Source organism: Lissotriton vulgaris, chromosome 8 (genome assembly GCF_964263255.1).
Source record: "Lissotriton vulgaris chromosome 8, aLisVul1.2, whole genome shotgun sequence".
In the NCBI taxonomy this organism is placed as follows: domain Eukaryota; kingdom Metazoa; phylum Chordata; class Amphibia; order Caudata; family Salamandridae; genus Lissotriton; species Lissotriton vulgaris.
The window spans coordinates 1,576,225,998-1,576,238,527 of record NC_141696.1 but is presented as its reverse complement, the minus strand read 5'-3'; the positions used below and the strand labels follow the sequence as shown (position 1 = coordinate 1,576,238,527).

The 12,530-nt window shown below is 42.8% G+C and overlaps 1 protein-coding gene across 1 annotated transcript in view; it reads left to right on the top strand.

The window, feature by feature from the left end:
• The window catches only part of WDR4 (WDR4 tRNA N7-guanosine methyltransferase non-catalytic subunit), a 99,124-nt gene extending 87,368 nt beyond the window's left edge, over positions 1-11,756 (top strand). The window contains exons 9-11 of the mRNA XM_086935870.1: positions 7,577-7,760; positions 9,354-9,420; positions 10,671-11,756. Coding sequence (XP_086791996.1) covers positions 7,577-7,760; positions 9,354-9,420; positions 10,671-10,861 — 442 coding nt within the window. The 3' untranslated portion in view covers positions 10,862-11,756. The remainder of the gene's footprint in view (positions 1-7,576; positions 7,761-9,353; positions 9,421-10,670) is intronic.
• The last annotated feature ends 774 nt before the right edge of the window (positions 11,757-12,530 follow it).

Genomic DNA, 12,530 nt, shown 5'->3' with positions numbered 1-12,530 from the left:
TCTACAACAGTTGTAAAAAATATCAATTTAATAGTAAATTTAACAATGAATCAAAAAGTAAAACGCAATGAAATGTGTGAAAATTAAATTGATTACATATTTTTAAATGAATATTTTGTAATGGGAAGGAAATAAAACACAAGAAAATATCCCTTAAATAATTTGTCTTCAAACACGTAAAAACTAAAAAATGTCCACTAGTCACTTCTGCCTTTATAAGATTCCGTAACCCTTTTACTTAGAAAGTGATAGGAATTATTGCATGTAAGTTAAACATATCCGTTGATGGGTAGGCCTGTGCCCGTAGTTTGGAGAGCCTCTGTCCAAAGCTACCGTGAGCTGGGCAAGGTGGAATAAAGGTAGGAACATAAGCTCCACAAATGCAATGTTCCCAAATAAAGACCTTCACTCACAGAACTGTGATCACTTTAAACAGTTGTGGTCATACCGGCATCCCATATAAATCCAAGTCCAACCATCGCCATTTTCCATTAATAAGAGGTGCAATATTGTCTAAATGCAATCTTTGCCGTGCTAATCTTAAGTCTTCGTCCTACGTAGGTGGAAAGTTACTTCTCAAAATCCTTTCATTGTCTAAAAATTGCAGTTAATCCTTACATATGTGGGACAAATCATGAAAGTCTGCGTATGTATCAAGCATCTTATATTAATCCATCTAAGAACTTGCTAAATTCAGAAGTTTAAATTACACCATCCTGAAAAGATAAAAGTGTAGATTTGAAGTCCGTCATGCCAGAAGCCATCGCACTGCAGGGACCTGTGTTATAATCAAGGATGGATACTCGTAGGTGTAAAATAAGTCTGTTTATTAGCTTAGTTGTAGGAAATAGATGTGCCCCACTAGAAGCAGAATCCTTGCTGCCTAGCCCACTCCCTCAACTCTAAACACTCAACGTTCTGATGACCTCACGTACTGGCCCGAGCAGCAGGGGACATGGGGGCAAGGGGAAGCGTGCATGACAAGAACACATCTTCCCCCTAGCCAAATAATACAAAAATACAATACTATGAAATAGAATAGTAAATCAGACGGCCCAAATTTTCATTAATCATACATTAAGTAATCAAACTCCTCGCTCCAGTGTACAACACCCTACCCCAGTGAACACAAATCCCCTCTCCATCACACACAATCACAAGCAGGCACGCAATAGATCTTTACCACTTGACCCCACACACCATTCACACAGGACCAGGGTTCATCCCACCCTTCACAGCATTGAAGTGTAACACCATATCCCCTACAGCATAAAACCGAGCGTACACACTGCCCCTACACCCTTAACCCATTCGGAAGGGTGAACATCATAGGCTATACCCTGTCCTCCCACCCCCCTCTAACCTCTTAGGAAGGGCAACACTAAGTTAAGGGTGCAATACACAAGCCAGTAACCTACGCCATTAACCAACTAGGTTAATGGCGTAGGTTACTAACAGTAAAAATATTAATGGGCGTCTCCAAACCCCCAATCATCCCCAGATATGTTTTCCTTCACATAACACATGACCGATTCAGGAACTTAATCACACCCATACTGCAGAACCAGGGACCACATACCTCTACTGCACTTTAACAACTCATAACCTCCCATAAGTACCAGGGATGCACAGTACACTATCACAACAGGGCCAAACACCCCCTACCGCATCCAACCAGGAGCAGGGGTAACTATATAATTGTAGCATCTCAAAATAACTCTGCATTAAAATTAATTGTTATTAGGCGGTCATAAGGCAGGTAACTCGTCTTTCCCAACCGGTGAGCGATTGCTCACCCAAACTTTCAATCCTCTAGCAAAGTGAGTGAACTGTCGCCCCAAACCTCGTGCCAACAATTTTTTTTAATCAATCTCTCCTCTTCTGCTGGACGGCAGTCCTTCTATAATGAGCGACGTCCAACATCGTTCTGTTGCCTGTGTTCTCACCATAACTCATGTGAACTAGTGCACATTACTATGTTTAATATTTGTACACTTTTCAAACACTTAGTGCAGCTCACTATACTTCGAACGCTCTGGCCATTCAGTTTTGCTGATCTCAAAAGGGACCATACAATACTTGTGGCTTCAGGTTCCCCTGTTTTATTCCGCTGCTGTTTACAAATTAATACAAATGCAATTCTACTACTCAACAACCGATGAGTGGGGCCGACACAAGCACATACAATACAATGCCCTGTGTCCTGCTCCAAGATGGCGTCTCTATTTTGCACGCTGTGATGTGTGGACATTAAACCCATGTGAGGTCATTCAGCCAACATTACACAGGGAAAAGTCGCTTACTCTTCCTTTTGCAGCCACACCATGGAGTCCTCCGAGAGCTTGATCCTTGCATTGTACTGCCCGCAGGCATAGGGTAGTCTCAACTCTCGAGCCCTCCTGCTAAAGCTGCCACAGAAGGTCTGTTGGGACCAAGTGTGCAATAAGCTCGTTGTATTTGAACAAAAAACAAAGAAAAATAACGGAAAGGATACAAAAGTTACCCAAGTTTGCAATGACTGTTCCACTGCATGTCTCTTGTTGCCATCCAATCTAAAACAATATTAGTTAGACTGGTACCCAATCCAGCTCGGCTTATCACCTGTACAAAAACCATTTCACTCCAATTTGATGCTGGTGTTAACTCAAAATACACCACCAGTTTGCTTTAATTGAACGCTGCAAATGCATCGGTTCACACTTCGTAAGTGTTTCTTGGCCTTGTCAAATAGGCAGCCCTCTACGTCTGTTGCTCACTGCCTGTTAAAGTGCGCATGTCCATTTCAGGGTCAGACGTCTTGCACACTTGCAGCATCTCCTCACGCAGGTCGGACGGTCTTCTATTTCCAATATTAGTCTCAATAAAATCCATAATTTCCAATAATAGTCTTAATAAAGTGCCCACCACGTGCTCCCACTCATGTGTAAAGTTGTGTCAGCACGTGAAGGCTAGACAACTCTTCCAGGCTTAAATCCGTAAAATAGGCCGCTTCTCAGTCTGCAGTACATTTTACACTGGCCTGTTCAAACGCCCAGGACTGCAGGTTGTCTGATATTGGAAAACACTGGTGGGGCTATGTCCCAGGTGTATCACTTCTCTCCAAGCTTCAATTTCTTTTGGTCTTCCTCGTAGTTTCTCTGCAGCTACAATTTCTTTCCACTTTCACACACAGGCTCTTTCTTCAGTCGTCAAAAGTGTCCTAATCAAGGATGAAAACTCGTAGGTTGAATGTAAAAGAAGTAGGTTTATTAGCTTTGGTGGTGTTTCTACATGATCCCACCAGGTGCAGCATTCTTGCTGCACAGCCCTTTCCCTTCAACTCTAAACACACTCCACATTCTGATGACCTCACGTACTGTCTGAGCAGGAGGGAACCTGGGGGAACTGGGAACCATGCAAGACCACAACACACTGCATTCTTAAGAGCAGAGCATGGCAACTTACATTTAACAGAATCTTATGAGGAAAGACCATGATGCCTGAGAGTTAAAGCCCCTAAAACCCCAGACATTAAAAATACATTCAACTGAAGCAGGCCCTTAATTGTTCCAAGACTTCCAGAAAATAGTTTGGCCACCAATGTTAATTTTAGAATTGTATGAAAAAGAAAAATAGACATATGGTTTAATCCTAATCCATAGAAAGAACAAAGCTGTGCTGCCTTTTAAAAGAAGGAGATGCTGATTTTTACGTCCATCTGGAAGGGGTATATAGTTTACTTACTCCCATTAAGGATGGTCTTAAAAAGTAGAGTGAGCTACTTCCTGATGTATTGTCAGCCATATAATTTACCTCCAGTTAAAGAAGAGTATAGCCACATGGTTCTTATTTATTTTTCCATTTTAAAAATCAGATTTTCACATTTGGATATAACGATCATTTTCTGTAAATCAGTCATCCACTGTAGGAATGCTCTTGATTTTTTTGCACGCCATCAGCTCCTGCTTTTTTTAGCCACTGTCTGTGCTTTGTGTTTCTGTATTTGTTGGCCTAGTTGGAATGTGCAAACTTTGCTTTAGTTATAAAAAAAATGTGCTGGTGGCGATGTTTTCAAAATTACTCCCACCATCAAATTCAATTTCTCAAATATGTCACCTGTAATAAAGACTGAAACTGCTGGAGTTTGGAGTCTTTATTGAAGACCTTACACACCAGAGTGCAGGTAGACCAGAGGACCCAGGCAAACTAAAATAGAAATCAGAACTACAAACCTATGCATGAGTGCTGACAATACAGAACTACAAACCTATAGAAGACTGCTGACAGAATACAGAACTACAAACCTATAGCAGAGTGCTGGCAAAATATAAAACTGCAAATCTATACCAGAGCACTGACCTAAATAGAACTACAAATCTATACCAGAGTACTGACAGAATGCATAATGACAATCCTATACCAGAGTGCCGACCGAAGACAGAACAACAAATCTATACCAGCGTGCTGGCAGAAAATAGAACTACAAACCTATAGCAGAGTGCTGACAGAATACAGAACTACAAACCTATAGCAGAGTGCTGACAGAATGCAGAACTAAAAATCTATACCAGAGTGCTGGCAGAATATAAAACTACAAATCTATACCAGAGTACTGACCTAAATAGAACTACAAATCTATACCAGAGTACTGACAGAATGCATAACGACAAACCTATACCAGAGTGCCGACCGAAGACAGACCAACAAATCTATACCAGCGTACTGGCAGAAAATAGAACTACAAACCTATACCAGAGTGCTGACCAAATATAGAACTGCAACCCTATACCAGAGTGCCAACAGAATACAGAACTACAAACCTATGCAAGAGTGCTGAGAGAATATAGAACTACAAACCTATACCAGGTGCTGACCAAATATAGAACTGCAACCCTATACCAGAGTGCCGACAGAATACAGAACTACAAACCTATACCAGAGTGCTGACAGAATGTAGAACTACAAACCTATACCAGAGTGCTGACAGAATACAGAACTACAAACCTATGCCAGAGTGCTGAGAGAATATAGAACTACAAACCTATACCAGGTGCTGACCAAATATAGAACTGCAACCCTATACCAGAGTGCCGACAGAATACAGAACTACAAACCTATACCAGAGTGCTGACCGAATGCAGAACTACAAACCTATACCAGAGTGCTGACAGAATACAGAACTACAAACCTATACCAGAGTGCTGACCAAATACAGTACTGCAACCCTATATCAGAGTGCTGACAGAATACAAACTACAAACCTATGCCAGAGTGCTGGCAGAATATAGAACTACATACCTATACCAGAGTGCTGGCAGAATGCAGAACTACAAATATATACAAGAGTGCTCGCAGAATACAGAACTACAAACCTATACCATAGTGCTGACCGAAGACAGAACAACAAATCTATACCAGAGTGCTGACCAAATATAGAACTAAAAACCTATACCAGAGTGCTGACCAAATATAGAACTGCAACCCTATACCAGAGTGCTGACAGAATACAAACTACAAACTATGCCAGAGTGCTGAGAGAGTATAGAACTACAAACCTATACCAGAGTGCTGACCAAATATAGAACTGCAACCCTATACCATAGTGCTGACCAAATATAGAACTACAAACCTATACCAGAGTGCTGACGTAGCATAGAACTACTGACTGAACACAGAACTGCAAACCAATACCAGAGTGCTAACAGAATATAGAACTACAAACCTATACCAGAGTGCTGACAGAATGCAGAACTACACATCTATACCAAAGTGCTGGCAGAATATAGAACTACAAACCTATACCAGAGTGCTGACAGAATGCAGAACTACAAACCTATACCGGAGTGCTGGCAGAATGCAGAACTACAAATATATACAAGAGTGCTCGCAGAATACAGAACTACAAACCTATGCCAGAGTGCTGACCGAAGACAGAACAACAAATCTATACCATAGTGCTGACTAAATATAGAACAACAAATCTATACCATAGTGCTGACCAAATATAGAACCACAAACCTATACCAGAGTGCTGACGTAACATAGAACTACTGACTGAACACAGAACTGCAAACCAATACCAGAGTGCTAACAGAATATAGAACTACAAACCTATGCCAGAGTGCTGACAGAATATAGAACTTCAAACCTATGCCAGAGTGCTGACGTAATATAGAACTACAAATCAATACCAGAGTGCTGACAGAATATACAACTACAAACCAATACCAGAGTGCTGACGTAATATAGAACTACAAACCTATGCCAGAGTGCTGACTGAATATAGAACTACAAACCTATGCCAGAGTGCTGACGTAATATAGAACTACAAACCAATACCAGAGTGCTGACGTAATATAGAACTACAAACCTATGCCAGAGTGCTGACAATATAGAACTACAAACCTATGCCAGAGTGCTGACGTAATATAGAACTACAAACCTATGCCAGAGTGCTGAGAATATAGAACTACAAACCAATACCAGAGTGCTGACAGAATATATAACTACAAACCAATACCAGAGTGCTTACAGAATATAGAACTACAAACCTATGCCAGAGTGCTGACAGAATATAGAACTACAAACCAATGCCAGAGTGCTGACAGAATATAGAACTACAAACCTATGCTAGAGTGCTGACAGAATGCAGAACTACAAACCTATGCCAGTGCTGACAGAATATAGAACTACAAACCCATGCCAGAGTGCTGACAGAATATAGAACTACAAACCTATGCCAGAGTGCTGACAGAATATAGAACTACAAAGCTATGCCAGAGTGCTGACAGAATTTAGAACTACAAACCAATGCCAGAGTGCTGACAGAATATAGAACTACAAACCTATGCCAGAGTGCTGACAGAATGCAGAACTACAAACCTATGCCAGAGTGCTGACAGAATATAGAGCTACACACATAGGAGTGCTAACTGAACAGAACTTATAACAATGGATGTGAACATGGTTAACCTCTGCCACCAGAACAAATATTAAGGTCGCCTATAAGTGCCACACAACCTTTACTCCTGAATGCTTGCTGTTCTTCGAGCTCGCACTGCAGATGTCTTAAAGAGATCTCTTCAGGCATGCCGCTTATGCAACTGGCCTTTTAGATTTGACACGAGTCTGTTCTGTGCTCTGATCGCCTCTTGTACTAGGACTCTGCACACAGCTGTACAGCAGTCACTATGGTTTACAGCTTGTACATCTTTTCTTGCACGCTTCCTTGTAGGCCTTGTAATACGAGAAGGCTGAATGTGTTGCATTGTCATTCTGCACAGTGGTTTTGTATCCTTTCAAGGTTTCCAGATGATTGCATGTCGCTAATAACCTATTGCTTAAGTCCTGTAGTTTTTTTTGTTAAACCACATAATGCATTGTGGGAGCTGAAGCCCTGGTTCGCTTCATTTAATCCCATTGAACAAAACACTGAAAACTATTTTTTCTCGTTGAGTTGAGGCATTGTCCTTGCCGACATGGGGTCGCCCGGAGACTGTACCTTTGTGGTGTTTTCCATGTCTTGCTGCTGTTTGTATGTTTTCTGGAACCAAAAACCTGCCACGCACACCAGTCCCTTTCATTCTCCTTTTTTCAGTGTCCCTGCTGTTCACATCTTCCAATTTGACGCGTCATCCCGGCAGCTCCGGCTTCAGCAGGAGATCTGTCTGGAGCACACAGTGTGGGACATCGCCTTCGATGCGTCTTCGGGCCTGTGGATGCTGCAGGAAAGTGAAGAGGAAGTGATCCTGCTGTACCGACTGAAGGAGGAGACCTGGCAGGTGAGGGCATGCTGCAAGTGGTGATCTGTCTGTCTGGATCCATTTCAGGCAACAGCACTCTGACCTCCTAGTCAGTCCTGGGTGGGACCATCTCCATCTGTTCACATGTCGGATCACCTTTTGCCTAAGTCACCATTGTAGCGGCATTCTAAATCTCCGGTGTCAATTTGCCTTGTTTATGATCACCACGATCCATGCTGCTATCTGTACAGTCTACGTGTGGGCTTCTAGGAGCACTTCTATCAGTCTTTGTAAAGGTTCAGATTGTGTCACCCCCAATTCAGAAACCATGTCTACCAATTGTGAGCCCTGTGGTGATCTTTTCACTGGCTTCCTGTGTTGGATTTAACAGCTACATCAGATTAACACCATACAGTGGAAACGAGGAAACCTTGTTATTTCTCGTCTTTGCGCCTCCACTGAGAAGTGTAAGGTTTTTGCGCATTCCTGGGTTCACATGGTTTTGTAAATCTTAGGAAGCGTCAAAATCCATGGGTGTTCTGTGGGAACACTCACAGCAGTACCCTTGGGATGTCTACCTAGCACAGAGTAAGTAAGCGCAAGCGATTTGCAATGCGTTGCCTTACTCCATGTCTACGAGGCTATTCAAAGCCACGCAAAGTGACCTCATAAATATGATGTTTTAGTTTGCATCACCAGAGCGACACAGGGATGCTCTGGCAGCTCATGCATATGCCCCTGTGTCTGCAGTTACCCAGATGGGCAATCATTGATCTCTGCAGCACAAACTTTAAGCTGCCACTGGCGCCCATCAGCGGTTGTGAAGTGCTACCGCAGGGTTCAAGACTTTATTCCGTGTCCTCTTTGTGTGATGTATTTGTGAAAGAAATTAGACACACAGGAAAGCTCATAGAAGTCTAAAATGTTTGGTGCAAAAAGAGCCATCAAACATCAAAAGTATTGTACGTGAAGGTTGCCATTTCAAAAGACCAGTATATTGTAATTGTGTCACTGTATAGGACAGAAGATCACAAGATGTAGTGGTATGTAACACCCATGTGCGTCCCATATGTATGAGAAACACACACATAAGATAGAGGGACAGAAGATGTATTTACCTGCTTTGCATTGTCCAGGGATTAAGAGTTGCGGCCTTGGAGTGTCCATCCATCATACCCCTCGGCGTCATATGCACACAAACAATATTGAATACATTGGACAGTCCGGAAGCACTGCCGACAGACGCAAGAAACAGAAAAGCTGATTAGTCCAATATCTATTTCGGCTGAGGTAGCAATGATCGCGAAGCACAAGACTGGCTTCTCTGGACCTTATGTGTAAAAACACACGTATGCAGTCTAGTCCTGCACATAAAAATGGGACTTGCAACCATGAATTGGTTCTCTTTGACGCCGCGTAGCCTCTCTACAAGAAGCTTAGCTTCTTGTAGAAGCTTAGCTGTGGAGCTTCTTAAGCCCTCTTACAGAACTTTGTCCCCAGTCCCAAGGTCCCTCTCGTTTCTTTCCCTCTCACCTCGGAGCACACTGTGCCCCACTATCCTTTCTGCCCCATCCCTACATTCTTCATCCTGGTCATTGTACCAAAGTATTCACTTCTTGTTTTTCCCTTCAGCGGTCCTTGGATGATGGCGTGAAGAGACTGTCGAACCACTTACGCGATAACTGGACCCTGATGGAAGGTGAGAAACTTAAGAATGTTATGTCTTCTAACCCTGAGTAGACCCGGAGTTGGCCAGATGTCTGAAGTGAGTCTCCAGTACTACACCCCAAGCAAGGACTAGGTGTATGAGATGAGTGACCTCCCAATTAAGGGTTTGAGATGAGCAGGACTGCCTATAAAACCTAGCTAACCCGTTCCATGGCAGATGCTTTGCCAGTCTCTTAGAAGTGATAACTTGGGCACTGCAAGAGGAGAAAATGCTGGGATCTGTGTCTGTCTGTCTCAACCTCTGACCTGGAGCTGACCAGGTGTATGTGAGATGAGACTGACTTTATGTGGGTTGGTAGGTGTGTGTCTGTGTGAGTGTGAGAGAGAGTGATGAGCTGGGTACTCTCTAAGCAAGAAATTACAGCGAGGGGAAGATAGTTGCATCCTCTGAACCTAATCTCACCCCAAACATTATAAATATGGCTAGACACTCTTCCCCCAAAAGCACTCTTGCATCCAGCTCCATTCTTTCCACCATGTGGAATGTCCTTTTCCTTTTATTTATATGGCAAACAATCCACCGTCCTGTGCTAGGAGGACAGCTGGAAATGGTGAATGGGATCGTTGGCCTCCCCAGTTAGCAGAGAGGAACGCCGGGAGACAACGACTGAGAGAGCGGTGCTCCTCATTACCTGAGCTGCAGCCAGGTGAGGTGAGGCGCTATTCCCACAAATATAGGATTGTGGTGGAGTATGTTTTGTCATGGGTCTTTGATGAATTGAGCCTCCCCTTTTTCTTTCTTTTTCCAGTCTTTGACTCTTAGATACTCTGTATGTATAGTTGAATGGGATCGTTAGTCTGAACCTGATGTTAGGATGACTGACACAGCAAGGCATTTTAGGGCAGTGAAACCCCTGGATTCCCCAAATGCATATTCACAAAATTGTGCTACTTGAAGTTTTATGCCCCTGTGCACCTTGTTTACCCTTTATCTGAGGAGGAATTAAAAGGGCCTTTTCAGCAAGATATGCCTTAGTGCATATTTCGACATTCTAGCGTTTTTTTTAAAAACAGAAAATGTTGTTCCCTTGAACACGCGCTTTCGTTGAGATCCTTTTATAAGATGAAAATGAGTTCTAGGATTTTACACTTAGTTGTGGGTGTTATAATATTTATGAATTCAAAGGATTACTTTTGAGTACTTTTTCCTTACAATTAGGGTAACTTTGGTTTGTAATGCAGTCCTTTGTTCTTGACTATCTTTCTGCTCTTGTTCCCCAGAATGCCAGGGCACAGAAAGCTGTTACCGCAACCTCTACAAGGCATCTTATGACAATATGGCCAACTACTTGAGGAAGAAGGAGGAGCGTATCCTTGAGCAGCAGCAGAAGAAACGGAAGGAAGCAAAGGGTGCACAACAACAAGCCAAAGAGCAAATCCAACCATTGCAGCCGGCGACGCCTGCGTCTTGATATCAGACTTAACCTGCATCATAGCAAGTGGACAATCTGCAAATCCAACATTGCAGCTGGCGACGCCTGCGTCTTGATGTCCGACTTATCCTGCAACACTGCAAGTGGACAATCAGCAAATCCAAACATTGCAGCCGGCGACGGCTGCTTCTTGATGTCAGACTCCCCCTGCAACTTAACAAGAGGACCATCTGCAAACCAAATCATTGGAGCTGGTGCCACCTATTACATGACATTAGAGTCTCCCAGTGCCCTGTCCAGAGCAGAATCCAGGATTCATCCTGGACGCTTGGCAGCATTTTGTGGTAGACTCCAGGGTTATTTTTATACAGCACGTGGAACTAATAAACAGGATGCAGCTCCATGAACGGAAGCTTGAAGATTATGGTCTTCCGCAGTCCCGATCTCTTTCCCCACACACCACTGACCTTTAGAGACACCTCTTACATTTTGCTTAAGTTCATCCAGATGAGAAGAAATAGTTCCATGATGAATCCAGTACTGCCATTGTTGGTACAATTTGCATCAACTAGAAATGCAGCCGATAAACCTGTTACAGCCTCTGAGGAGGAAAAGGTCCATCTCCTGTGACACCTGCTGACGGGACTGTTCAAGTAACAAAGTTTTGATGATGGCTAGAGTCAAGAGCACCTGGGTTTTGTGAATATCTGTAACAGAAGATGTGATCCATTTGTTCTTCTACGAGACGCAGATGCACTAATAAGTCAAGGGGACAACTCCTCCTCGTAGAAGTCTAATTGCCTCGCTCCAGTAGTGCTCGTGGGTTGGGGACCTGGTCGGGTTCTTCTGCTCACAACAGAATATTTTTGACATTTTAGGAATGGAAGTAGACTGAAAAATAAATCTTGAGAGCTGTTGGGGCGGCACATCTTCATTGGTTCTGGTATCTTGAAATGCAGCTCAGCAGTCAGTTCTCGAAGTTACAAGATTCTAGTTGTAATTCAAGATGGAGAAATGGGTGTCATTACTTCTAGTCATAGCAAGAAGGCATTTGCTTGAGGTAGATTGATCCCCTCTTTCTGTCGGTCTTTCTTTTCCTCCTGCTTTTTCTGGTTTACTTTTGTTTTGATTCAATCAGCAGATTGGGTCCTTCAGGTCTTGATCTCAACTGCTATTTCAGAAGTATTGGAACTATGAATGACTGGTGGGGCTACATGTTGATTGGCTCGTTACTGTACAAGAGTATTGGGCAGGTGTGCATTTATTTGATCAATTCCTCTCTATAAGCAGGTATGTGGGGATGGATGTCACGCTTTCTCAGGAGAGAATTGGGGTCCACAGAGTAACGTTTTGCTTTCTGTTTGTAGATTTGGAGGGAAGTACATTAAATAACTAAATGTTCAATTTTATTCTAGCAAACGTAGATTGATCAATACGGAAGGCAGTAGGACGACACTAGTCCCATCCTGTCTAAGACTTACCTTCTAAACCTTTATATCTCTCCTGGAACTCCACATAGAACCAGGCTTTTGCCATATATCTTGCACCACATTTGTAAGGAGTTGGTGATTCTTTTATTTTTTGTCGAACATTGTATTCACATTTTACGTTGACATAAGGTTGTCAGACAAACAATTTCAAAAATACTCTTCGCTCATTGCCGCACCAATGCCACCACCTGAGAGTTGTTAATTTTTTATATGAACAC